General features: G+C 32.2%; 2 protein-coding genes across 2 annotated transcripts; one reads left to right on the forward strand and one right to left on the reverse strand.

Annotated features, from left to right (window-relative positions):
* The first annotated feature begins 5201 nt into the window (after positions 1 to 5201).
* LOC136783574 (protein FAM200A-like) lies at positions 5202 to 7496 on the forward strand. Its single transcript, XM_066743828.1, has one exon. It carries the CDS (start codon positions 5202 to 5204, stop codon positions 7494 to 7496), a length of 2295 nt encoding a protein of 764 aa, XP_066599925.1.
* A 1243-nt stretch (positions 7497 to 8739) lies between these two features.
* On the reverse strand, positions 8740 to 14702 carry LOC136783575 (uncharacterized). The gene is made up of 4 exons (XM_066743829.1): positions 14692 to 14702; positions 14403 to 14599; positions 13198 to 14077; positions 8740 to 8887 (listed from the first exon to the last, which is right to left on the reverse strand). Exons 1-4 carry the CDS (start codon positions 14700 to 14702, stop codon positions 8740 to 8742), a joined length of 1236 nt encoding a protein of 411 aa, XP_066599926.1.
* Positions 14703 to 15233: the final 531 nt, after the last annotated feature.

Below are 15233 nucleotides of genomic sequence, written 5' to 3' on the forward strand. Positions count from 1 at the left end.
GAGAGCCACAATTACCGATCACACTATTACAGTCCGCGAAACTTTTGTTAAGGACTGTATCACTCTTAAATTTTCAAAAACAATACCTATGCAAAACGCAAAGAGCAATGAGGCTGAAATTTTTTGCATATATTCCTTGAATATTATGTAAAACGACAGTACTATGAATATCTTTGGACAGCACTTCCTCTATTTTTAAAAAAATAAGAAGAAATTCTAACATCTTGCATAATACGTGGAGGCCAAACGCAAAGGGCAATCAGGCCGCAAATTGGACCAGGGCCTCTTCATATCAGAGATTATCAAAAAATTCACTCTTAATGAATCTACGATGACGTTCACTGTTATAATAGCTTATGTCATTGAATTTATAGATATACACACTGTTACAATCGTTTATATCGAGCGTCTCGTAAACGATAAGTTTAATCTTAGTACAAGATGTTTTTTTACAAAATCATAAAGCGTAAAAATAAGTTACGTGATTTTCTTAATTACATTTAATTTTACTGTTTTTTATGATTAACACGCAATTTGGAGAATTAATTTGGAAGAAATTATTATTAAAACTATTTGTCCAACTGGGTAAAATGTGTCCATTATTAGTAAAAAAAAAAATATAGATATAGTATAATGCAATATAAGATTGTACGCGGAGCAAAATGATATTATTAAAATATAAGGAGTGTCTGCATCTTAATTAATGTGAAAATAGATAAAAATATCTGTTTAAAGAATACAATATACGAAAGATGAAACGTTATGAAATACTTTCATTGTTATTAATCAATATCACGGATCAAATAGCTTTTCTTCACTGTTCAATGCAAGACTGTGGTTTTGTCTACCGTGCTCTTTCATTAAGAGAACATTACGTTAAAGCCTGCGGAATTGTTACACCAACGATGGATAAATTTTTAAAAGATGAAAAAACTGTAAGTAATCTTTTTATATAACACATTGTTAAAATTACCTGTAATTGTAGTTTTATGTTTATATGTTCTTTTAATTAGAATTTTATATAAATAATAAGCATACACGTATGTTTATGTATATACACGTATAGGGGAGACTGGAGTCAATTGTAACACGTCTCAGTTGTAAAATTGAAATATGTGGCTCTGTCCATTAATGAATATTAAAATCGTTTAGTACTTTTCTTGAGTACTACAAGATTCTGTATAGTTGCACTAAATTTCCAGATAGCAGACGAATATTCAGCAGAATTCTTTCAAATGTATTCGATATACTATGGAATATTCTCTCATACTCAAAAGTACATAAGTTTATAGGGTGAAACGTTAACGCCGCAATCCCATGAAAGGGGTGATTCCTGAGATATTTATAAGCAAAACGTCGTTGGCTGTTTTTAAATCTAGCCCCTGGTTAAGTAGAGGTAATAGATTGCATTTTGCGTGCAATTAAGAGCATCACCTTTATGAATTCAGTAGTATTGGTAAGTTCGTGTGACAAGTGCAATTATCAGATAGAAGAGAGAAGTTGCTGCTATTACGTTTCACTCTCCCTTTTTATTGATTTTTTCATAATCGGTGAGCAGTTGATGCCGGTTTGCTATTTTGTCTTTTTATTGATTATTCGAAAATTTTAAAAATTTAATTCGGGTTCTCGCACAAAAACTAATGCGTACGCGCAATTTACCTACGTAGAATCTTGGTTAAATGTTATTGTGCATCTCTATACAATTTAATTTACAATGCCAAGTAATAATGGGCAAATCGGGATAATGCAAATTAAATTCTATGAGAATTTCACGCTGTAAACCAAGACTATGCACCAGTCAATGATCGCTAGCTATGCACAACTGAGCGCTCATTGACTGGTGCATAGTCTTGGTTTACAGCGTGAAATTCTCATAGAATTTAATTTGCATTATCCACATTTGCCCATTATTACTTGGTATCGTAAATTAAATTGTATGGAGATGCACAATAACATTTAACCAAAATTCTCCGTAGGTAAATTGCGCGTACGCGTTAGTTTTTGCACGAGAATGCGAATTAAATTCCAAAATTTCCGAATAATCAATAAAAAGACAAAATATCAAACCGGCATCAACTGCTCAATCAATAAAAAGGGAGAGTGAAACGTATAAGCAGCAACTTCTCTCTTCTATCTGATAATTGCACTTGTCACACGTACTTACCAATACTACTGAATTCATGAAGGTGATGCTCTTAATTGCACGCAAAATGCAATCTATTACCTCTTACTTAACCAGGGGCTAGATTTAAAAACAGCCAACAACGTTTTGCTTTTAAATAACTCAGAAATCACCCCTTTCATGGAATTGCGGCGTTAACGTTTCACCCTATAAACTTATGTAATTTTGAGTATGAGATAATATTCCATAGTATATCGAATATATTTGAAAGAATTCTGCTGAATATTCGTTGAATATTCGTCTGCTATCTGGAAATGTAGTGCAACTATACAGAATCTTGTAGTACTCAAGAAAAGTACTAAACGATTTTAATATTCATTAATGTACAGAGCCATATATTTCAATGTTACAATTTACTCCGGTCTTTCCTATACGTGTATTATGATGTGTTGCGTATGTAAAATTTATCTTTCTTGAATCGAAAATTGTTGCGTAATCATTTAATATCATCTTAAATTTATTTATATCAATTTTTAAAATAAATTAATGGTATATGTCCTGCATTATATTGTTAAGTAAATTGTATTATTAAAAATGTTAATTTTTTTAGTTATCCAATGACGACAAGAAAAACTGTAGTTCAAATAAAATGGGAAATTCTTCATCCAATATTAAAAAAGAAAAAACCAATAAAAAATTTTGCGATCAAACAGCAAGTTCATCAAAAAGAGAAAAAAAAGATGATTATCCCTGGAGTCCCTGGAGAAACACACGGGTAAGAGATATTCTTTTTACGCAAAAAAATATTTCATAATGAAGAATATTGTTGATTTAGTACGATAGAGCCGTCCAGGAACAAAGGAAAAAATTAAAGTTGGATGAAACAAGACCACCCACCAAAAAAAGATCACTTACACCAGAGGGTAAAAATTCATGTAAATTACTATTTGAATGTTATGTATTAATAATTACAACTTGAAATATATATTTCAATAGGTGTTTGGACCTTTAATTTTGACACGGCATCGTCTGACGAATCTTAATAATAAGCATAAATTATAGGTAAAAATACATCATTTACTTTCTCATTAATATGTTAGGAATATAGTGAATTATTTTTAAAAAAATATTCAAAGGAATCACGGATCATGAACTTGCAGGAATCATCAACCCAATATTAGCGTAGAGGTACATAATGGTGAAACTACGAGCTTCATCTGGTTTTTGAAAGATAATTATAAATGACTTTTTGCTTTGGTTTTTTCTACAATAATATGTTGTTAAAATTATGTGCATCATTGCTAATACACATTTTATATGCTGATAGCAAAGTTCTTTAAAACATTCTCCAAAATAAACAAAAAATAAAAGTATAAATTTACAGTATGTAACATCGCAATGTAAAAATATCAATCATTTATAAAAATCGTTACAAATGACAAATTGTAGTATAATATTATTTAAATGGAATTTAGGTTACCCATTTTTCAATTAATTCTGCGTCATTTTAAGATTACTCATGATCAATATTGAGTTATGGGGTTTAATATGAAAAAAAAGTATCATTTAATTATGATTTTATAAATTATATGAAGAATTTAAGTTAAAAATCATGATGTCTCGAAATGTGATCTCTTTCGCAAAGTAATAAATTTTAGTTCAAGCATACTGTCGTTATAAAAAATTGTAAAATACATAATGCATTGCTCATACTTTTTAATACTTCTAACTTTTTAGTATAAACTTTATTATAAAAAAGGCATTGTTTGTACTAATTAAAAATGAGATTTATTTTTTTTTTTAAGGATCCTGTTTAATTATTTTAAACAAATACAAAAAAATGTTTGCAAATCAATAATTTACAAAATTATAAACAGCTTTTATATTGTATTATGGAAAACAAAAATTATATAAGTATCATTGGTGAGCTATATGCTAGTTTGTATTAGGATTAAATTTGCAATAATTATTATTTTAGGTCCTGTTACAAACTAGCCAAACGAAACCTATCAATGTTTTATGGCCTGCTCCCTTTTTTAAAAACCTCAAAGGTAACAGTAGATAGTTACACTTTTGTAATGAAAAAGTCAAAAACTAGCTAGACTTTAGCAATTATTGGGCAAATAACCATTACAGCTTTTTGATTACAATATATATTTATCATTATTTTTTGTTATTAAAAACAGCGGAGATATTTTAGATGTTAAAAAATACCTTTTTTAGAAACAAATTATATTATTGACATTTTTGATAAATGTTCAATGTTTTCAGTGAATATACCAAAAAACAAACACTCTTAAATGATAAGCTGTGGGCAACTGTGACTTACGACATTGTGTAACATACAAGTGTACATTTTATTTTAATAATAAATTCTTACACAGATTACAGAAGAAAATGTACTCTTACTGTAATAGCCAGCTAAATATTCTATTAACAAATTTTGTCATTTTTACATCATTATGATCAATATTGTTATTTTGATTAGTTAAAAATTAAATAATGTAATGGTGATAAAATTGTTTTTACATTTTTTTAAAAATGTTTTCAATAACGAAGAAATTATTTGAATTATATATCTTTAATATACAAATAATTATTTCAAAATTGAAATTAAAAATGTCTAATATTAAAATAATATGTGGGCCTTATATTGAAATACAATAATATTTCATTTAACACACTGTCGAAACTTGCTAATTGCCACTACAAAAAAAACTGCGTTTAATATAAGTACACCTTATTTTCATAAATACATATACTAATTAATCTTTTTTATTTTCAGCATACCCAACAACAGCTTGTTGTCCAGGGTACAAATAAATATTATTTTACGGCAGTTCAGAGTATTTAACTCTTGGTACGCCATATATTTAAAGGTAGTTCAGAGTATTTCACTCATTGTACGCCAAATATTTGAAGACAATTTTAAATATTTAAAAACATAAAACACATTTAATAGATAATTGTCTGAAAAGTTAATTAATCTAAAATAAGTAAATTTCAGAGCCATCTGATCGGTATAAATAATATATATCAATAAATTTAACATTGAAAAATATATAATATCCAAATTAAAATGGAATCTAGAATTGAAAATAAATTAAAGAAAGGAAAATTTTGTCAGAAATGGCTACATGATGAACGTTATAAAGATTGGATAAGCATTGTTCCAGACGATGATTATTCTTATCAATGCAATAAATGTAATAAACAATTTTCATGCGAAAAAACGCACGTTTCAAAACATAAACATAAAAATAATGCTCGATTAAATGACATTACAAATTTATGTAACAATTTAGTTTTGACAGATAATGAAAATGAAGAAAGCAGTAAAAAATTTCGCCTAAGTTGGCTAGAGAAATCTGAGTTTAAATTATGGTTACGCAATATACCTAATAATGACAATTATTTTTATTGCCGAGTCTGCAATGTGACTTGTAAAAGTGGACTGTCCAATATAACTGAACATGCTCGATCAAAAAATCATAAGAGCAATTTACCAGAAAATAATATGGATAATATTGAAAACCTTGAACAGACAGCTTGTTCTTTCGATGAAAGAAAAAAGTCTGCTGAAATAAGATTTGCTGCATTAATGACCGAAAAAAATATACCTTTTAATGCTGCTAATGATATTTTAAATTTCTTTAAAGAAATTGGAAAAGATAGTAATGTATTACAAAGTATGAGAATGAATAGAACGAAATGTACAAAAATAATTTCTAACGTTCTATGCCCAATTGAAACTGAGAGCATTGCTGAAAATATAAAAGAAAACAATTTTTCTGTTTTCATTGACGAAACAAGTGATATTACGAATAAGAAATGGATGACATTTTTCGTTCGTTACGTAGACTCTACTACGTTAGATGTTCAGTGTACATTATTAAAATTGATAGATATCGATGCCAAAGATTGTTGTGCAGAGAAACTATTTGATTATTTCGAAAAGGAAATGCTTCGAATGGGAATTTCTTTTTCAAATATAATTGGATTAGCTTGTGACAATGCTTCAGTCATGATAGGTAAACATTCCAGTTTTAAAACAAAATTGGAAGCAAAATGTAAAAATCTAAAAACCTTTCCATGCATTTGTCACTCTTTGGCATTAGCGGCAAATGCTGCATGTAGCAAAATTCCAGATTTCTGCGAAGATTTTATGAAAAAAATTTCAACTTATGTAAACAGCAGTCCAAAACGGTCTGCCATTTACGAAGAATTTTCTACAGCTTTTCAAGAAAAAAATAAAAAAATTTTGAAGTTGTGTGATACACGTTGGCTTTGCCGATATCAATGTATTGAAAGGATATTAACTTCTTGGAATTCCATCGTAAATTTTTTACGAGAAATGGTTGTTTCTGAAAATAGTAAAACTGCCCAAGATTTATTATCCACAGTAGAGAATGTGGATACTAAAGCTTATTTTTTGTTTCTAAAATTCGTACTAAATTATTTCAATTCATTTAGTGCATATTTTCAAACTCGTGAAACAAGGGTGCATTTAATATACGATAAATCTGTTCAACTATTAAAAGATTTATGTATTAATTATTTGAAAACACCACTAATAAATTATCTTACAGACAACATAAGATTGTCTGATGAACATAATATAAAGAATATTGAAGAAATATATTTAGGACCAGATTGTGAAAAATATCTCACAGAATTAGAAAAAGAGGGACGAAAAGACATTGTAATTGATGTAAGGAAGCACTGTTTACAATTTTATTTAACAGCTGCAAAAGAAATTAAAAAAAGATTACCATTCAATGATGAATTTTTAAAAAATTTAAGAGTATTAAAAGCGGATATAGCTTTACAACAATGCGATAGAGAAAAATCGTTTGACGATATTTCTTTAATTGCAAAATCATTAGGTGATTATGATGAAACAAAATTAAAGGAAGAATGGGTTTCATTGTACAATAAAATAACAGATGAGGAAAAAGTTAAATTGTCACAATTAAATTTTGATGACATGTGGAAAAACATTTTAAAAATTGATATTAATGGAAGCAAAAATTGGCCTAATTTGTCAAAACTATTATCAAAAGTAAGATGTCTTCCACATTCAAACGCTGATCCAGAAAGAACTTTTTCTGTATTAAGTGATTTAAAAACCAGAAAACGTAACAGATTATCAGCAGATTCCGTAAATTCTGCTTGCGTTTTTAAAAGTGCTCTAAAAGCTAAGAAACGTAAAGCTATAGATATAGAATTATCGGATAAACATATTGCCTTAATGGATTCTAAAAACTTATATAAGGCAAGTGAAAGGATCATTAAAAATGCATTAACGATAAATCCAATAGATGATAATAACGAAGATGCAGATGATCCCGATGATACGATTAATAATAGATAATTATTTATCAAGTTGAGAAAAAAAATTATTTAAATATTAATCTATTTTATTAATTAAATTACAGTGAATTTTTCAAAAAATAACAAAATTGAAAATTTATTAAATATTTTTGTGAGTTACTGGTGCAATTTTAAAATAAAAAAAAAAAATAATGGTGATGCTAATGGCGAAGGAAAATGAAGCGATGTAACATTTATATAAATAAAAATACAATTTTCGCTAATTCCCCAGTAAAACTCAAATATACTCATAATATTCATGTATTTCACCGAAAATATCAACACATCGCGTGAACATGCTGTTGGAGATTACAATTATATATGTTATCAGATTTTAATGAAAATATTAAATTAACTGAAACATATAATAATTTAATTCATTATTTATAATGAGTATACATACATAATATTTCTTTAACAAGTGTAAAATTATATTATTAAAATATTAGAAACTTGTTTGCATTTTCTCAATCTCAAGAGAGATGATAGTTGCGAGAGTATTGGTTATACAATTTATCTTTAAAACTTTGAAAGCAAATTAGCAGCAATCACCATTTATGATTACATTTTTCGAAGAATCTTTGTCGCCAGTTGAACCATCTCTTCTCTCTTGGTTGAATCCCTAATGAACGTCCACTTTAACTGGTGTTCAGGATACATAAGCAATATTCCAACCATAAGAGAATCTTGATGCTGGAGTGGCCCGCAGCTTCTGCAAATACAGATTTATAAGTTACAATGCAACGGTAATTAAGAATGAACAATATTAAACTTGTTTATATATAACACTCAGAATAACATTTTTGTAATCTGTAATGTACAATTTTAGCATGCCTGCCTCTGATGAATGGTCCTGATGCAGTGGGGAAGCATGTGGATCGTTTGTTGATGAAAAAAGCCTCCAGTCAGAATAATGACCAATTTCCTTGTATTCAGGCCACCAGATGCATCGTTTGGAAGAGTTTCAATGTGTACCTGATAAAGTAAGTTTGCTTTTAAAAAATGTCATTGGATCCATTGAAAATGATTTTCCAATATTTGCAAATTTAAGTAGTTGTTATTAAAGTCCATAAATACCATAGAAATGTTTTCATATCCTTGCACTTTTGGATTGTAACCAATTTTCTCATATGCATTTTCTCCATTTCCAGGCAGATGGCTTATCCGACAGCATTGGACATTGGTTGCAGAATAATACTGTGGGGACTCTGAGAGCAATTTGGATGAAGCCACCAATCAGCAGTTCATCCTTCGAAGAATCCTTGTTGCGAGTTGAACCATCTCTTTTCTCTTGGTCGAGTCCATATTAGCGTCCACTTCAACTGGTGTTCAGAATCCTCAAGCAATATTCCAGCCATAATAGACTCTTGATGTTGGAGTGAGCCGCAGCTTCTGCAAATACAGATTTATAAGTTACAAAGTAATAGAAATTAAGAATTAATTATATTTTACTTGTTTATATGTAACACTCAAGATGACAGTTTTGAAAAATATACCTTATTATTGTAACATGTATCTGCTGTTGATTAATGGTCATGAGGCAGGGAGGAAACAGGAAAATGATTTAGTCAGCAAACTACCAATCATTATTGGAATTATACTACCAGATGCCACTATTGGAGTAGATTCAGCGCGTGTTCCTGTTGAAATAAGATTTGATGTACAAATGTATGACTGGATTACCTTAAAATGATTTTTCCATCTACTGTTGTCACTGATGCTTATATTGTTAAATCCATCAATACCATAAGAATGTTTCTACATCCTTGAATTAATGGATTATAACAAGGCAACTTCTCTCCATTATCTCCATTTCCAGGCCGATGGCAAATCAATGAGTATTGTACACTGTTTGCAGAATAATGCTCTGGACGCTTTGATTGACAGCAAATTGAAAGAATCCACCATTCAGCAATTCATCCTTCGAAGAATCCTTGTTGCCAGTTGAACTATCTCTTCTTTTGGTCGAGTCCTTATGAACGTCCACTTTAACTGGTGTTCAGTATCCATAAGCTTTATTCCAGTTATAATTTTTTTTTTTTTTTTTTTTTTTTTTTTAATTAGAATGGCAGGGAAAACTCATGTTCACCCGTGCAAACGATACAAGGATCCTTTGCACGGGTAGTGTGGGACTTGCTGCCGACCTGGAGAGGTCAAGTTATTTGGAATATTAAATCCAAACTCGACACTCAACAGGATTTATGGCTATTCCGCACCTACCCACCAAAACCCTTCCATTAAAATAACCTACAAAAACGAAAACGTTGAAACAAGCACCAAAAACTTTACAGAATAATTCATAATTTACCTGTGGATGTCATACTCGATGATGATTCCCCACAATCTTCTTTATTATCCACACTTGACATTTCACTTCACTACACTTTACTCACGTAAAACATTCGAACAGGTTAATATAGATTATGAACACGAGAATTTTTGACACTTTGCTAAACTTTGGGAAGGCTCTCACGGATGGATCATACATATGTGTTAGTCTCCCGGTATTCGATGACGCAAGCAGCTCACACGCATATGCCGTAGACTTGTGTATGTAGAGTGACGTAGTAAATGTCGCTGTCCTTCTCTAAAGCCGAAGTTGCCCGAATCGGCATAAAAGTGGCTAGTCACACGCATAGGGGTATTTATCGTTGTGTGCATGCCCCCTCTGTTCAACTGTTTTTTTGGAAAAAAAGTCCGTTTCTGGCATCACTGGTGTGGGGTGGAGCTCCGTCTTGCTGGAATGTTATCAATTCCGCCTAAAATGTAAAATGAAGTAGCAGAATATTAATAGAAGCTTCATTCCTTAAGGGGATGCATTGAGCAACTCTAACACTCATTCAAGTTTATCTTCCAAACTATTAGGAATATGAACTTTTTTGTAGAGATTAAATTTACTCTTTTGACAGTACTGAAGCGCGCTACAAACTCGAGTTCTCAAAATTATAAAAAAAAGTTTTCATAAAAATTATAAAAACTTGTAATTTTCTTGGTCATATTAATATTGAAAATTTGGCCTTGTAGCGAGCTAAAGAAAAGTTCTATGACTAATTGGAGACCAAAAAGAAACAAATATACCTAAAAATGTGGAAGATTTTTTTGAAAAACTAAATCAGCTATTCAAAGACAAGTTTTACACTGTTTTGCCGACGGAGAAGTTTCACAATGCGTTAGACAAGGACAGGCCTATTAGCTCTCTCGCTTTAGAAGGGGTACCCACTCTCTCCCCCACCATTACCCGCTAAACAAACCAACTCTCCTACACACAGCAAGACGGCTGGCTAACGCTGCCTGTCGGTGTGATTCCGTAGCGCAATACAAGAATAAATCATTATTTCTAGGTTTTAGGGTTAGGTTTTCGCAAAACCGACCTTGTACCGCCCTTCCGTATCATTTCGAGAGGCTACAGTAAATTTTTCAAAGTATTTTATCATCTATAAGTCTCTGTTCGAGATCTGGAGGAGCAAAAATGTCGAGAAGTAGATTCCGTATTTTCTGCTATATCTCCCTTTCTCTCTTGCGCTCAGAGTGACGGCTAGACCGCCAGCGTCTAGCTGCTCACTCTGTCTCACTCGCTATTTCACAGCGGCGCGCTTGCGCGTGAACTGGCCCTGGCACGTCGCGGTAGCGGCACGACTTGCGCGTCTGGCCACTAGGTGGCTAGCGCCACGAGCAGCTCTGTCGCTGGCAAGTTTCGTGCCGCGGAATTATATAGATGGGTCCTTGATAAGGACCCATCGCAGCCCAAACCCGCTAGCAGCAGCAGCAACAGCAGCAGCAGTCAGCACCGCTAGCCAGCACCGCTAGCCATTTTTGCGCCTTCTTGGCATCACCGCCTCACCAGGCACCTTTTGGACGCCTCCACGACATCGGCGCCTCCACCAGGCCAGCAAACGAGCGCCTCCACCGGCGAACTCTACGGGTCGAATACTTTGGTAGGTATCACCCAACCACCCACCACCTACCAAGAGGGGACTACCCCTCTGCGGCACTCTCCTCCCTCCTAAGGGAGACTTCTCCGGGGACTGCCCGGGAGAAATCCACCCTCTCCTTCCCCTACCACACTGCCTCCGAGGGCTTACTCGGACTCAGTGTTCCTAACCCAAAGTCCAGGGCTCTCGCAAGAGTCGGGTAGTAAGGAGGGGTAAATTCATCCTAGGGGTTGGGGTGGCTCGGAGCCACTAGAGCTCGTGGAGAAGGAGGCTTGGGTGTAAGGGGACTTCCCTTTCCCTAAACCACTTCTCCACCTTTGCTTCCTCCTGTGGCTGGGGATGTTGCTGGGGAATACCCCAGCAAAATTGTCCGGTCAGGGAGCTCTGCAGTCCGCGTACCTTCCTAGGGAATTTTCGTTCCTAGAGTTCTTTGGTATCTTCTGCGAAAGAAATTTCCTAGAATTTGACGGGAGCAAATTCCCTAGGAATTCGATATATTTAAGTCTAGCGGTCATTTATATATATATATTGTAAATTTTGTACAATATTATTTATTTAAATAAAGACTCCTTTTCCCTCTTAAATTGTCTTTGAACATTTTATTTTAAGAAAAACCTTCCCATCTGACCCCAGGTTTGGAGCCTACTTGGACGCTGTTTCGCACAGTCTCAAAAAACCTGAATTAGTTGAAGAAAGCGTAACTCGTAGCAGCCGACACTGATCGCTAACTTGTATAGCGCATCAGCATCGGCTGCAATGAGTCGTGCATTCGTCAACTGAATCAAGTGTTTTGAGATTTGTAGATGACAAAATACTTTGAAAATTTTACTGTAGCCTCCCGAAATGATATGGAAGGGCGGTACAAGGTCGGTTTTGCGAAAACCTTAACCTAAAACCTAGAAATAATTATTTGTTCCTTTATTCTACTACGGATTCATACCGACAGGCAGTGTTAGCCAGCCATCTTGCTGTGTGTAAGAGAGTTGGTTGGTTTAGCGGGAAATGGTAGGGAGAGAGTGGGTGCTTTTTTCAAAGCGAGAGAGCTAATAGGCCTGTCCTTGTCTAACGCACTGTGAAATTTCTCCGTCGGCAAAACAGTGTAAAACTTGTCTTTGAATAGCTGATTTAGTTTTTCAAAAAAATCTTCCACATTTTTAGGTATATTTGTTTCTTTTTGGTCTCCAATTAGTCATAGAACTTTTCTTTAGCTCGCTACAAGGCCAAATTTTCAATATTAATATGACCAAGAAAATTACAAGTTTTTATAATTTTTATGAAAAATTTTTTTTTTTATAATTTTGAGAAACCGAGTTTGTAGCGCGCTTCAATACATTTAAAAGAGTAAATTTAATCTCTACAAAAAAGTTCATATTCCTAATAGTTTGGAAAATAAACTTGAATGATTGTTTGGGTCGCTCAATGCATCCCCTTAATCGCTTATAAATGATTTTTAACTTTTTGTGTATCGAAAATTTTTCACTACTAAATTTAGAATCAGTCCAAAAATTAATTAAGCTCTTTGCGACACCCTCAAAGACGCAGTGCATAGAATATATTACTGTAGTTCTTAAATATTTATAAGTTAATGATGATAATATTGTTGGCCCCTTCACTCCGTATACTGGAAATTTTGATTTTAACGCTTCTTTGCAATATTCAAATGTTTGTTGTTCATCTCTCATACTAAAATTTTGAAAAGGATATACTTGGACATTACAGTATCTCTCCCCTTTTTGTAAACATTTCTGACATCCAAAATTGCCATTATACTGTATCATATTAAGAAAAAGAGCTTTCGCTGGTAAGTCACACGTGCCGCATATAACAATTCCTTTAATCGTCACTGGAATATTTGATGTATTTATTTTAACCGAAATACCTTCGTACAATAATTTTAAGCTGTCGTGTAAAGAACGCAAAAACAAATTTGGAATAGGCTTCTTTTCACCAAACCATAAACCAAAAAAGAATAAATTTTGTAGTTGATATCTTTTTTTATATTCTAACTCGTTTATAATAAAGAAAAACGGCCATACGGAAAATTTAGATGATTTAAAGGGAGAGATACCGTCCGTGTACCAAGACAATGAAATATTTAATTTACTGTTTAGCATGCCATTACTGTCGTTTAACTCCTTATAAATTTTTCCATCATATATGTCTAATAAACATGTTGAATTTTCACGTTGAAATCTGTACTGTAAATTTTGAAGAAAGCTAGGCTGACTAAACAACAATTTAATTTGGGGTAGAAGGGGCATTTCAATGAAGTATTTTATAGTTTTTCTACTAGAACATTGTGGGCATTCCTCGTGTTTCTCGGTGGTAATTTCACATTTCTCACAGTAATTGTGCTTTTTAATATTGTTGTTATCATAGTTCAAGAACTTTTTTAGTTTATGTAATGAATCGAAGCTATAGTTTGGGCTTGGACAGATTAAAGCTATTAAATTTAATAAATCTAAAAGTAGAGCAGCAGTAACATTGTGTCTTAATGCAAAACTTAGTATCGCAACTGCACATTCTTCTTTGGTGATAGGGCAATTCAAAAATAGAGGTATATTTCTACTCTCAGATTCTTCATAATCATCTTCTTGTTCCATCCATTCGTTACATTCATAAAATACATCATTTTCTTCATTTATAGCATCTAACAATAGTAAATACAAATGTTAGAAAAGTTTTCAAATAGCTTTCACTATCATTGAAAAAATAAAAAGAAATAGTGCTAGAGCCTTTAATAAGTATAATACATCCTGTGACGAGTATATTAAGTAGAAGAAAGCAGTTTTATATATAGAAATGTGTGTAATATACCGATTCACGTTTTATTGATTTCTTTACATTATAACATTTTGATTCTCAATTGTTATGTCGTTATTCATAATTAATAATACCGCGTGTTCTTATGACAAGAATCTATGTGAACCCTATACAACCTACATCTATTATGAATATTAAATGGTGTTAAATACCGATTTCAGTTTCCAATTCATCTATGTTTTCCTCAGTATTTTCCTCATAGTTCATTCTATTTTCATTTTGCTCATTAGACTCTTCATTTTCTTCATCATTCATATTATTTACATTTAATTCATTAGACTCATCATTTGACTCATCATTTATAGTATTTACAGTTTGCTCATTTATTGCAATTTCAGTATGCTCATTGCTGTCGAATAACAAACACTAATATAAATATCAAATAACTTTGTAAAACTAATAGTATAGATTCAACTAAGTTATAAATTCTCCCAAAATTACCCAGATAGCATATCAGCAAAAAAATGCTATTATATGTTATGAAAATGATAATATTGATACTCTGAGACACCCAATAAATAAAAGTGCTTACTTAGTTAATTCTCTTTCGTGTTCTTCATTTCGTGCACTCCGAACTCTCTTAAGCTGTCTATATAGTTTTCTCTTGGTATAAAGAGAATAATCATTAAAACGAAACGGACGTTTTTTTTCCATAATAAGCTAGCTAGTACATTACAAGAGTAGCTTTGGACAATTTATCTAATCATGCTTAAAACATATGACATTTTTTACGTTTATTTATACTATCGGTAGGCGGACATTTGGCCTAAAAATTTTTTGGTCATGCGCATCCCCTCTATATAATCATGTGAAAATGGCTGGAGTTCGCGCAACCTATTAGCGGTACATACTAGATTGTCCGAAAACTTTTGTAGAAGTGAGTCGACTACCTATATGACTAGTGAATATGGCCGAAATCTAGTAATATATTGCTATAATGTCGTAAGGCATTTATTGTAGTATTCATTTAGATATCAAGATGA

Source organism: Prorops nasuta, unplaced genomic scaffold (assembly GCF_024137725.1).
Source record: "Prorops nasuta isolate Cenicafe-Biocafe unplaced genomic scaffold, Cenicafe_Pnas_1.2 PNAS00034, whole genome shotgun sequence".
NCBI lineage: Eukaryota > Metazoa > Arthropoda > Insecta > Hymenoptera > Bethylidae > Prorops > Prorops nasuta.